The sequence below is a fragment of the Diceros bicornis genome, chromosome 5 (assembly GCF_020826845.1).
Source record: "Diceros bicornis minor isolate mBicDic1 chromosome 5, mDicBic1.mat.cur, whole genome shotgun sequence".
NCBI lineage: Eukaryota > Metazoa > Chordata > Mammalia > Perissodactyla > Rhinocerotidae > Diceros > Diceros bicornis.
This window is the reverse complement of record NC_080744.1, coordinates 80227780-80240708: the sequence shown is the minus strand read 5'-3', so window position 1 is coordinate 80240708 and position 12929 is coordinate 80227780. Positions and strand designations below refer to the sequence as shown.

At 44.6% G+C, this 12929-nt stretch overlaps 1 protein-coding gene across 2 annotated transcripts in view; it reads right to left on the bottom strand.

Moving 5' to 3' along the window:
- Nucleotides 1–12929, bottom strand: part of PCSK6 (proprotein convertase subtilisin/kexin type 6) — a 187898-nt gene that overhangs the window by 113898 nt on the left and 61071 nt on the right. For both annotated transcript variants that reach the window (XM_058542304.1, XM_058542305.1), the window contains exons 3-6: nucleotides 9723–9833; nucleotides 9068–9211; nucleotides 7741–7817; nucleotides 5297–5385 (exon numbers count right to left, since the gene is read on the bottom strand). In XM_058542304.1, coding sequence (XP_058398287.1) covers nucleotides 5297–5385; nucleotides 7741–7817; nucleotides 9068–9211; nucleotides 9723–9833 — 421 coding nt within the window. The remainder of the gene's footprint in view (nucleotides 1–5296; nucleotides 5386–7740; nucleotides 7818–9067; nucleotides 9212–9722; nucleotides 9834–12929) is intronic.

The following is a 12929-nucleotide window of genomic DNA, read 5'->3' as shown; positions in this document are numbered from 1 at the left end:
AAGTTCAGCAATTCCTTCATTTCAACTTGAGTTTCTTTTTCTTCTGTGAAATTCACATAAATCAAATAAATTAAGCATAAAATTAAACAATAAACAAATAAATATAATTAAACAAAATTAAATCTGAAGTTCAGCAATTACTCAGTTTGACTTAGTTTCTCTTGTGTTAAGTTTACATAAAATTAAACTTAGTATATTTTACTAAAAACAAGTATAGTATGGTCAAATGTTAATGAAATAATATCCATCCATCCATCTACCCATCCATCTGTATATACAGTTTAAAGATTTCTATTAAAGAGTAGAGGTTAAGAGTTGGGGACTGGGGTTAGCCTTGGGTTTGATCTCAGGCAAGTTATTTAACCTTTCTGGCCCTCACTTGTAAAATGGGGATAATAGTAGCAACTATGACATAGTGTTCTGTGGATTTTATATAAGATAATACATATAGAGACCTTAGATCAGTGCCTATTATCTAGCAAACACTCAATAAGTACTGGTTATTCCTATTTCACCAGGATCTAGAGGATATTTTATCTTTTTCTTTGTACTCTTCTGTACTTTGATAAAACATTACATATATTTTGGAGTAGCCTTGACTTATTGGTAATATTCTAGCAAGAATATTATTTTAAATATACAATTTGGACAGTTCCACTACTTCTTTCATTTGATTTAATTATTTTTATGTGATAAAACATGCAAGAGATGTGCAATTTTATGAATAAAGTTGGTAGAAAAAATTATCCATTTGTATAAATATGTAGTCAAATTTTTAGGAGCCCATCTGTGGTGATTTTAAACCATACTCACAAATTCTTTGACACTTCTCCATTCAAAAAGTGAAGTCTAATTTCTCTCCCCTTGAGTGTATGTTAGACTTAATGATGCATTTCTAAAGAACAGAGTGTGACTGAAGTGATGGTATGTGACTGCTAAGGCTAGGTCATAAAAAACATTGCTGCTTCCTCCTCTCTCTTGAATCACCTGCAATCAGGGAAGCTAGCTACCATGTTATGGTGACACTCTAAGAACCCTATAGAGAGTTGCACATGGTGAGCAATCAGGGCCTCTTGCCAACAGCCAGCAAGGAACCGAGGACTCCAGCCAACAGCCAAATAAGTGGCCTATCTTGGAAGTAGGTCCTCCAGCCCCAGGCAAGCCTTCAGACTACAGTCACAACCAACAGCTTGACTAAACCTTCATGAGTGACCCTGAGTCAGAATCACTCAGCTAAGCCACTATCTGTGCTAGATAACTAATGGTTGTTGTTTTAAGCAGCTACATTTTGGAGTAACTGTCATGCTGCAATAGATAACTAATACATCATCTATGTAATAAAGAAATATAAACCACAAGTTTTAGTTCCAATAACAGCAGAGTAGTTTCTATCACACCAACTCTTCTAAAAATAATAATTATAAACTCTGGACAAAACATTTATTTTAAAAAAACACAAAATTTTAAGGGCATTGTAAAGCTACTAGAAGAAGGCAGAGGCAGGCAGGGTACTCAATTCTTAAAAGAAGGAACTTTATTTGGTATAATCCACGTTTACATGGCTTTTCTTCTGAGGGAACTCCCCATTTCTCTTGATGCAGAGAGGCTAGAACTCAAGCAGGGAAGTAGAATCTTATTCTCCTGGGGAGTCATGGGATGGAGTTTGAGACTGCTAGAGCAGCTGGAAATTGAGAGAAATCCCAGAAAGGAGAGAGCTACAGAAGAGGACATATAACTGCCCTAAAGCACTTGGCTGCCCCCTGAATTAAACACATTTGGGCAAGACTCTAAGAAATCTAGAAGGAAAAGAAAAGCTGGAGGCTGAATAAGCTGAGCAGATATTTCAGCTGCTGCCCATATTCAGCTGGAGTCAATATGGAGCTTGAGTCTTGCCAAGTTAGAGGTCTTGGTAAACATTTCAGTCCTTCCATTGAAATACCAGAAGGTCACAATCTAAGAGTCAAGACTACGTGCTTGGGTTAAAGGATTTTCCCTAAGGCTAAGGGCAAATCAGAAAGAGACAAATCACAAAAAAAGAAAAAGAATAATTGAGCCTACACAAGTTCAGATTGAACTGACTGCTAGAACAAAACTCAACAATCTTCAAAGATAACAGAATCCAGAGTCTCTGCGATGTAGCATAACAATGTATACTGCACAATAAAAAATTACTAGACGTGCAAACAAACAGGAATATGTGACCCATTATAAAAAGAAAAATCAATCATTAGAAACATACCCACAAATGACCTAGATATTGGAACTAGTACAAAAAACTTTAAAGAAACTCTTATAAATATGTTAAAGAGTCTAAAATAAAAGATAGATGTAATGGGTGATGAGAAGGGGAACCTCAGAAAAGATCTGGAAATAGTAAAAAACAGACAAATGGAAATCACAGGACAGAAAAGCACAAAATCTAAAAGTTAAAAAAAAAAAGTCATTAGATGGGATTAACAACAGATTGAACATGACAAAGTAAAAGGTTAGCAAACCTGAAGACAATAGAATAGAAATTATCCAGTTTGAAGCATAAAGAGAAAAAAAGGATTTAAAAAAGTGAACACAGCCTCAATAACCTATAAGGTATATCCAGGAATTTAACAACTATAATTGGTGCCCAAAGAGAAGAGAGAGAAAACAGGGTTTTAAAAAATATTTGAAGAAATATCGACAGAAATTTTTCTAAATTTGATTTGGAAAAAAAAAAGAATAACCCACTAGGAAGCACAGCAAACCCCAAGCTGGATAAATATGAAGAAAACTACACCAGAGGATATTACAGTCACAGGCTAAGCACAGAGCCAAAAAAAAAAAAAAAAAAAATTATAAAAGCAGCCACAGGAACAAATCACACTTCATAAAGGGGAACAACAATAAGGATGACAACTGACTCATCATCAGAAACAATGGATGCCAGAAGACAATGGAATAACATCTGTAAAGTGCTGAAAGAAAACATGTCAAGCTAGAATTCTATGTTTAGCAAAACTTCTTTCAAAAATGAAGATGAAATAGAAACACGTTCAGAGAAAAGCTGAGATAATTTCTTACCAGCATACTTGCACTTCAAGAAACACTAAAAGAAATTCTCAGCCTGAAGAAAAATTGAAACAAGATGGAAATCTGAAGCTAGAAAGTAAGGAAGAACACTGGGAATGTTAAATATGTAGGTAAGTATATTTCTTTTCAGAAGTATTTTAAAGTCAACTGACTGTTTACAGCAAGAATAACAATGCACTGTGGGTTTATAACATAAGAAGTAAAACAAAAACAAAAGATGAAAGTGAGTGTGAATTCAAGTAATCTGTTTTAGGTTCATACAGTATACATGAAGTAGTATGTTATTAATTCCAGATAGATTGGGGTAAGTTAGGATACACATTGCAATCTCTTGAGCAACAGTAACAACAACAACAAGATATTAAGAGGTATAGCATATGGTCAGCTCTGGGGGCATCTCAGAGAAATTCCCTATTGTGTGCCAGCACACTTGGAGAGGGAGGCTCTGTTAGGGGTGCCTGAAGGTGGCTCTGCCCAGGCGTGGGCTTGGAGGGAGGGGAAGGAAGAGGGGTGGCTGCCTGTGTGGACAGGCTGCAGCTGTGTACAGTAGCTTTGGAGACATGACTGTCACAGGTTCCCTGGGTCAATGCTTGCCTCAACCCCACACTTGCCTATCCATGGCCAGACTCACCCCATGTCCCTTATCCCTGTGTGGCATGCTCCATGCTGCAGATCCTATTGTTTCCTCAGCACTTCCTCCATTCCCAGCCGAATCCTCCCATGTGAAGCTCATGCTGTGCCTTCATGCCTCTATCCTCACTGAGCGCTTGCCCTGCCACTCCTGGGGCTCCCTGTCTGCCTCTGTCATTTCAGTACTTGGTCCTGTACTGCCTTTCCTGTTGGCACTGTTCATCCCAAATACATGCTGAGCTCCTAGAGGTCCCAAACTGTGTCTGTCATCTCTTTATTCTCCCCCTCAGTGGTAAGCACAGTATTTACATGCAGTTCATGCTCAAAGATATCAAATGCATTAATTAAAAAATATTCCTGTTCCCAAGCCCTGGAGGTAGAGGTGCTCTCTCCAGAATTAAGGAAACTTGAGTACACAATTTTGCAAAGAGTATAGAGCAAATCTAGTTAGAACAAACTATATTCATTGTGCACCTTCTCTGGAGGTTCTTTATGGACGTTACTCACTGACTCGTCATCACAGTCCATGAAGTGGTGTTGTCTATCTGCCTGACTCCAGAGCCTCCCTCTCAACCAGCACTTCTCAAACTGTTTTTGCTGTCCACCCTCTGGGATCTTGTTATAATGCAGACTCTGACTCAGTAGGTCTAGGATAGGGGCTAGGATTCTGCATTTCTAACAGCTCCCAGACAGTGTCAATGCCACCAGTCCAGGAACTTTGGGGAGCAAGGTTCAAACAACCCCAAAGGTGGAGTCTATCCTTCACTCAAAGCAACACAAGTAATTTTTATTGTGCCTCTGTGAGTCCGAGCAGGAGGGATGGAGGAAGTCAGTGGCTCCCTGCAGACTTAGCTTTGAGCCAGAGCTTTCACACATGGCATGTAACTTCATCATCATAACAAACCTGGGGAGGCAGCTGCATCATTGCTATTTTTCCCCCACAGGTGGAAGAACCTGGGGTCAGAAAGGTTACATCAGTTGTCCAAGTACACACAGCCAGTGGGTGGTGGGAATGGGATTGGTACCCAGGTCAGCCTGGTCCTACACCTCATGGGGAGATTTCTTAGGAGGCTTTACTCATCATCAAAAGCTCCAGGGAGAACTTACACATCTCAACGTAAAAGAAGTCTCTACAAAGGAGCAAGGCCAGGTGACAGTCCCCTGATTTGTTCTGCAGGACATGCCCTTGGGGGTTAATGCTGTCAGAGAGTGACAAATTCCAGCCACACAAAGATCTCCAAGGGAAAGGGCAGGTAGAGAGTCCTAATTAAGTAAAAGTTGAGGACCCTCTTTTCAAAACTCAAGAAATTCCCCAAGGACTGGGTGATCCCGGGAACTCCTGGCCCGACTTTACCTTCTGCTGCTTGTAGCAGAGCTGAGGGGGCTACAGCTGCCCCCACAAAGGCAAAGCAGGAGGGAAGGTGGTTTCCCAGCGCAGCCATCTGAGCGAGCACGAGCACCTCCAGACCAAGAGACAGGAGTTCCAGGTGAGGCTGTAGTGCCCCGAGGCTAGCTGGATGGTCAAGGACCACTCATGCCCACAGCGTGCACCTGCTCAGTTCCCGGGCTCAGCGATGTGCATCTAACAGCTCCCGGACCTTACCTCCTATTTTTGCATTGTATGCTATGCCCACGATGCAGTAGGAGTTGTTGGCTGAAGCGGCAACTTCTCCTGCACAACGAGTACCGTGTCTGAAGCAAAGGAAAAAAGGAAGTTAAGATGCAGCCCAGCAATGTTTAGTGAATTCAGTGCATGGCTCAGTTCTCATGCAAGAAGAGTCAGTGGTTTTTAAGCCAGGGAATGACACTAAAGCCCATTTCCTGCACCCCCTCTCATCACCACTGCTCCTCTGATGGCCTGCTCTAGGAGGGAGCCATGAAGGCTCTGCACAGCCCTGGCAGTCCTACTCCTGCCACACCTCCAGGCTGACAAGGCCTTCCCACCACCCTGCAAATGGCAAGCGCTTGCTGGGGGTCGTCTCTTTCCATACTCCCACGTCTGAGTGAGGGGCTCCTGCACCCAGCGCCCTGTGCTTCCCTACTCCAAGCTCTGCCTTCCTGTGGCTGACAACACATTGCTTGGCACGTACAGGTGCAGCGTAAATGCCTGCTTGGCTGACAGGATGGAAGAAAGAACAAATGAGTGCTTATGTCATGTGCCTGTGTATCTACCACCCCTAGGCTCACCTTGGGACAGCCCTCCCACCATTTCCACGGCTGTTTAAGCAGGAGCCAAAGGAAGAACGCTCTAAATTGAACAGTCAACAGCAGTGGAGGGACTAGGAAGAAATTACCAGAAAAACAAATTGCTTTCCTCAGTAACGACCCAATTATCCAACATGCGGCATCGGGTCAGTTCCTCCAGCAGAGGCCAAAATATGGGCAAGTTTAAACAGCACATCTTTGAGAAGAGTCCATGGGGGATTAGAATCATTGATTCAAATTTAAAACTGCCTTTAAAAATAGTCTGGGTCTGTGTGTTAGCCCTCTGGAAGGGAGTCATCTGTCCCTCTCTGGACCTCGTGTAGCCCCACAGCCAGTTCACAGTCACGGAGCTAGATGTCTCACCTCGGGACTCAATCCTGCCCTTCAAGGGTCACTGTGTAGTGTCTGGATCGTTCTGCCCTGCCCTCTGGGTGTGTGGCTGGGAAACGAGGGCCCTGCACCCCAGGTGTGCTCACTGCTGAGCAGGAAGGGCACCTTGGGACGTGACGCGGGGGCCTCTGCGGCTCCGGGGAGCTCTGCAGTCTGTGGTGTTGACCACAGCAGCCCGCTGAGCCTCCCTGCTGTCAGCCTCCCTGCACAGCACCGTGTGGGCACCAGTATTTGAACCTCAGAATCCAATCTACAGAACACGAAAATACTATGCAGGGAGGATGCACTTTGGCAAGCATTGTGTCAACAGTGGGGAAGAAAGAAAGGGCTTTTGTTCTTTTCCTCTAAATATTTTTCTAAGCATAGTAAGAGCTCAGGGCATGGGCATGCTGACAGAGAAAGGACAAAACAAGTGTACAAAGAGTGGCAAGAAAAAACCAAACTATCAATGGGAAGAAATAAAACAAGGCCCAAAGTGCAGGACACAGCAAATGAACTCTCAGGACCAGGTTTGGGGAACTGGACTCAAACTCCAGAACTGCCATTTACAGCCCACAATTCACCTCCTTTCTTCCAACCCCACCGCCTTCATTTGCAAGATGATGGTAACAACCATGGTTGACTGAGCACCCATGGTGTGTGTTCTTCCCCTGTCATCTCACTCTCCAGACAACCCTGGGAGGTGGGGAGCATCGCCTCCACAGAAAAGTCTCTAAGACACAGAGACGCAATAAGGTTACCCAACCTACACACAGCCACACAGCCAGGAATGGTGGAGCTGGGATTCAAACCCAGATTTATCCAACATCACTCGTGTCCCTTCCACCTCCCTCATAAGGTCACAGACAGAGTCAAAAACGCTCAAGCACATGACCCGTGTGCTCAAACAGGCCAAACTGCTGTCTTAACACAGCTGGTCACGGAGACCACTAGTTTTAAGGATTATTCTTTTTTATTTATTTTTTTGGTGATGAAGATTGACCCTGAGCTAATATCTGTGCCAATCTTCCTCTATTTTGTATATGAGATGCTGCCACAGCATGGCTTGACAAGTGGTGTATGGGTCCGCGCCCAGGATCCGAACCCGCGAACCCTGGGCTGCTGAAGCAGAGCACGCGAACTTAACCACTACACCACGGGGCTTAAGGGTTATTCTTTTAAAACATTCCAACAAGGTTGGAAACAGGAATAACGTGGTCAAACTTCCACTGAGAGCTGACGCGTGGAGGTGATGCCCCTAAGGAAGAGGCTAAATCTGCAGAGGCTGCCTTGTGCCTGAAGGGCTGTGCCGGGCCTGGCTTCCACTCCTGGGTAAGTTCCAGACTCCCACCAGGCAGCCAGAGAAGCGCCGACAGCCTCCTTATCTTTCTAGGATCCCTTCTATGGGCCAAATCAACAGTGATTCTGCAGAGAGAGGAGAAGGGAAGCAAGGACAGAGACTAAGTGACATACTTATTTTCATTGCTGGCATCATATCGTGGAGATGGGTCGTAATCGTTTCCATTGACATCATAGCTCGCGTAGGAATCCTAAGAAATGAAATTTAGTGACTGAAGAGAAATGGCGCAGCATATTACAGCCCTGCTTTAAATTATTTTTATGCCTCTATCGGAAAATAGAGAAAAACACACACTTGGTACTCTCTCACTGTAACCATCATCTTAGATATATTTTTACTGTGGTAAAATACACATAACAAAATTTACCATCCTAACCATTTTTAAGTGTACAGTTCTGCGGCATTAAGTACATTCACATTGTTGTCCAACACTCACCAGCAACCACCCACAAAACTCTTTTCTTCTTGCAAAACTGAAACTCTGTACCCACTAAACACTAACTCCCCATTCTCCCCTCTCCTCAGCCCCTGGCAACCACCATTCTACCTTCTGTCTCCATGAATCTGACAACTCTTGGAGCATCTTGTAAGTGGAATCATACAGTATTTGTCCTGTTGTGACTGGCTCATTTTACTTAGCATGTCTTCAAGGTTCATCCATGTGGTAGCACATGTCAGAATTTCCTTCATCTTATATTTTTAACATGTATATTTTTGTTTATATACTTATAATCATAATATTCATATAATTTTGTATCCTCCTTCTAAAACGTATCATAAAAGCTCTCTGGTATTGTTGACATGGATTTCAAAATTGTCAACTTTAAGGGCTGCGTAACTGTCTATGTATCAAACGGATACGATATGATTGACTTAACCTTTGTTAGGCACCCAGGTTCCTTAGAATATTGAACATATTTATTATATTTACTACATGCCAGGCTCTCTTCTTGACATTTATGAACTCATTTAATCCTGACAACAATGCTATAAGATGCCAGTCCTACTATTAACCCCATTTTATAGATGGTGACACTGAGGCACAGAGAAGTTATGCAACTTGCCCAAGTTCTCAGAGCTAATAAGTCACAGAGCCAGGACAGGAACCCAAGCAGTTTGCCTCCAGAACCCATGTTTTAACTCTGTCATTTTTCATGTTTTTAACGTTGGTCTGATGACTATCTCCATATTCGTGTTTCTGAGATCTTTAGGATCCATTCCTAGAAGTATGTGTGACTCCTCAAACATGTGGACAAATCCCCCTCTCTGGCTCCAGGGAGGCAGGAGATAGTTGGTTTCACCAACCCTCCCTAGCATGGTTTTCTGCACTGCCTAACACAATGGGGGGATATGGCGCCTTACTGTTATTTTTAATTTGTACTTATTTAATGACTAGAATGGTTGACAATCTTTGCACGTCAGTTCCAAGGCTTGACTTACATAATTTGGGGCCAGGTCGGGGTGATTCCTCTCGATGCCATCATCGAGGATGGTAACCACAACGTTTTTTCCCGTGTAGCCCCTCTTCCATGCTGCCTGGACATTCATTTCCGATCGGCAGCGACTGTTCTTGTCACCACAATGCTGTATGCACAGAAGACACAAAGCCCCCCACGGACACTCCTCAGCAACAGACACACCATGCACACCCAGCAGAGGCTGGTAAATAAGGAGGAAACACTTCCCACACCTTAGAGAGCAGAGATGCTCTTTCTCCCACCCACTTCCAGGAAGAGTAAATGTGGGGGGCTCCGGGTGCTTTTCCTGCACCTGGTGATCTGTCTGTCATCTTCCTAAGGCACCCTCTCCCTGCAGGGGGCTCTGTCCAGGGACTCATTTTCACCACTTAGTCCTAAAGCTTGTGTCAAATTGCTTCCCTGCTGAAAGAGCCCCCTCCTGCGACTTTCATATAATGTCAGGAAAAATTCACAATGCTTGTGCTCCACAGCATTAAAGTCGTGATTTTACACTCACAATGAAGTGTATCTCTTAGGAGTTATGGTGAGAATTTAGCTTTGTTGGGAGAAATTAACCCATCTCAGAAGCGTGGCACTGCAAATGCCCGGGGGCAGAGAGAGGCCCACACCCTACTCACCATGTACCACATGTTGGACCAAATGGGGTCGTTGAAATAAAGGGCCTGAGGCTCACTTCGCACCTGCCTCTTCACCCTCCGTTTAACTTCTTGTTGTTGGAGCCATTTCACCTACCAGGAAGAAACACAATTAATAATGCAGCTACTATTTATTTTAAAAACAATCTCCTGATTTTATGTAGCCTCTCTGTAGGTGCTATGAATATGTGTCATACAAGGTGCTCGGGATGTTAAGTTCCAAGGAGACATTTTCACTTCAAAGTGACATTTGAAAAATGAGAACTTGTTTGCGTATGTGGAGGGGGAAATAGAACCAATTTGATAGATTTGGAAATCATTCTACTAAAAAAATATCTTGTGGGGGCCGGCCCCGTGGCTTGGTGGTTAAGTGCGTGCGCTCCGCTGCTGGTGGCCGGGGTTGGGATCCCGGGTGCACACCGACGCACCGCTTCTCCGGCCATGCTGAGGCCGTGTCCCACATACAGCAACTAGAAGGATGTGCAGCTATGACATACAACTATCCACTATGGCTTTGGGGGGAAATAAATAAAATCTTTAAAAAATAAATAAATAAAATAAAAAAATATCTTGTGAAGCTGTCTATAAATTGTCTGGTGACCCCTGTCCCACTTTAAAAGGAAATACATGTATGGGAGTGGAAAGAGTGAAGAGAGGGGAGAAACTGGTCAAACAGTTATTGGAAGTTGGAAGCAAGATGTTTTACAGTGAGGACATGAATAAGTAAATCATGATAAACCATTTATTGGCATTTTTAGCAGCCACTGATAACATGGTACCAAAACACGCACAGAGAAAAATCTAGAAAGGAATACGATACAGCAAAATATTAACAGAAGCAATTCCTTGGTGGTGACATTATTGCTAATTTAAAATATTTAAATTATTTTCAGGGTTTTATAAATTTGTTTCAGTTCACATGATCTGCCTTCACAATTAAGGAAAAAAGTTTGAGAGGTAGTATAAATGATATTTAAGAGCAGGAATCCAGAAGTCTAGCTGCCTGGATTCAAAACCCAGCCCCACGCTCACCAGCCGTGTGACTCAGAGCGGTCAGTTAACCTCCCCAGCCTCAGCTGGCTCATCTGTGCAATGGGCGTCATCACGGGTTGTCATGAGGTGGCATGACTTATGAACTGGTATATATAAAGTGCCCACATCGGTGCCCGGCACACAGCCATATTATCATCATGTGTATGTGGAACAGTTTTTCAAAGTGGGAGAGTTTTTTTTCACTTTTAAAAGATTATGGGGAAAAGATTTCCCGTGCCCTGAACTGAAACATTTTCTTGGTCCTGCTCCCATGGTCCTATCTGATTCAGTACTGCTCCCGCTGGGGCTCAGCGCAGCACTGGGGCTGAGATGGGCAGGATTTTGTGCTCTGGTTGGGGGCCCCCACCAAGCAGCTGAGATTGTGATGCAGGCTCTGAGGAGGTGAAGAGGTGGCACAGGGCAGGGAAGGGGAGTGGCGGGGAGAAACAGGAGGGATGGGAGCATGGGAGGCGGGGAGTAGGGGCCCAGGGTCACCTGGAGGCCAGGTCAAGGCTGGCAACAGAGCAGCTCCTGCAGCCCCCGCAGGGAGGAGCTGTCTGAAGTGACTCCTGCGGGGAATGAAGGCACCCAAGGGCCAAGGGGCAAGAAGCCGTCCCTCAGACCTCTCTGAGCCTCGACTTCCCCACATTGTCTGGAGGGAGGAGAGCAGAATAGCCCCCAAAACAGCCTCACATTTAAGGGTGGGGATTGATCTCAAAGGTATCTTTGGTCGACAGGACAAAATACTTAGTAAGAAATATCACAGCCTGTCCCATCACCAATGTGATTTGTCTATAAAACACCAGTAGACTGCTTCCCCAGAAATACCATAAAGAGCTCAAAAACAATTTGGGTTAGGCAATAAAACAAGCCTCAGCCCCGAAGTCCTAGATAATTTATAATTGCCACTGATAGATACTTCCATAGAAAATAAACTACACAATGAGATATTCTGTTCATAATACCCTCTGATGCCATTTTGCAACTTCCCCATATATTACTGCCTAAACCAGAAAGCTCTTACTTGGTATAAAAATATAAGACAATATTTCCTAATCTCCTAAACATCCTATTATAAAATACAGTGGTACGTATATCACTAACGGCTCCAGGCTCCCTGGAATGTTCCCATCCATCCTGCCCGGCTGACTCACTACCCATCTGACTAACACCCAGGGCCTTCAGACCGCTGTGCCCACCAGGCTGCGCTTCCAGTCAGAGAGCAGGAGGTGAACTCTCCTCTTCCACGCCTGAGTGGGCGACTCCCCAAATCAGGTGACATGGGAAAGCATGTTGCCAGAAGCCGCAAAATAATGCTCTAGTGGGATAAAAGAGTGTGGGCATCTGGCCGCCCATCGTTGCTGGGCTCTGGGTAAAAACCCATGGTTAACACACAGTTCTGAGGGCGGGCTGTGATGGCATGGGGTCCGTGGCACAGTTTGGGGCTCTCCCTCCGGCGTGGTCTCAGGGGCAGCCCTCTCCCCGTGACAGGTCATTATAAGTCTTTGACAGCCACCATGGCACTGCCAGGCCAACAGAACTGAAGATAATAAATTATCTGCCAGGTGTGGGGCCTTCTGGGCCCAGACCCTAATCACAGGTGACCTCACAGTCACAGAGGCTGATTCAGCCAGTGGCACGTGGTCTGGGCCCGCTTCCCATTCCCTTCTGGGGGCTCCAGTCCCTGCCTTACTTCTCACCCGACCCCAGGAAAGAACGAGGGGATGCTGCATTCCCACTTCCTGCCACTTGCCAGGTATACCTGCCCGGATTTCTCTGGATCATGAGACTCCTGCGGTGGCTCATTCAGTTGCTCACTCAGCAAAGCTGCACTGAGTCTTCCTACGAGTCTGGCGCTAGGTTCTGGGAACGTGAGCATCAATACCACGGACTCCCATCCAGGACCAAGGCACCTTCTCCTGTACCTCCAGCTCAGAAACTTTAGCTCTCCCATCAAATAGTATCTGCACCTGTCCTTGCTAAAGGGGTACCCTCCATAGGCACGTCCGAGGGTTTTCATTCATGAACAGTAATGCTATTTATGACAAAAGAATACACAGCTTAGGATCTCTAAGGATGTGTCACTCACAGAATTGATTCTTCTGCAGAACTCACAAACAAATGGTGAAATGGTGAGTCGGCGATAATGGTGGGAGT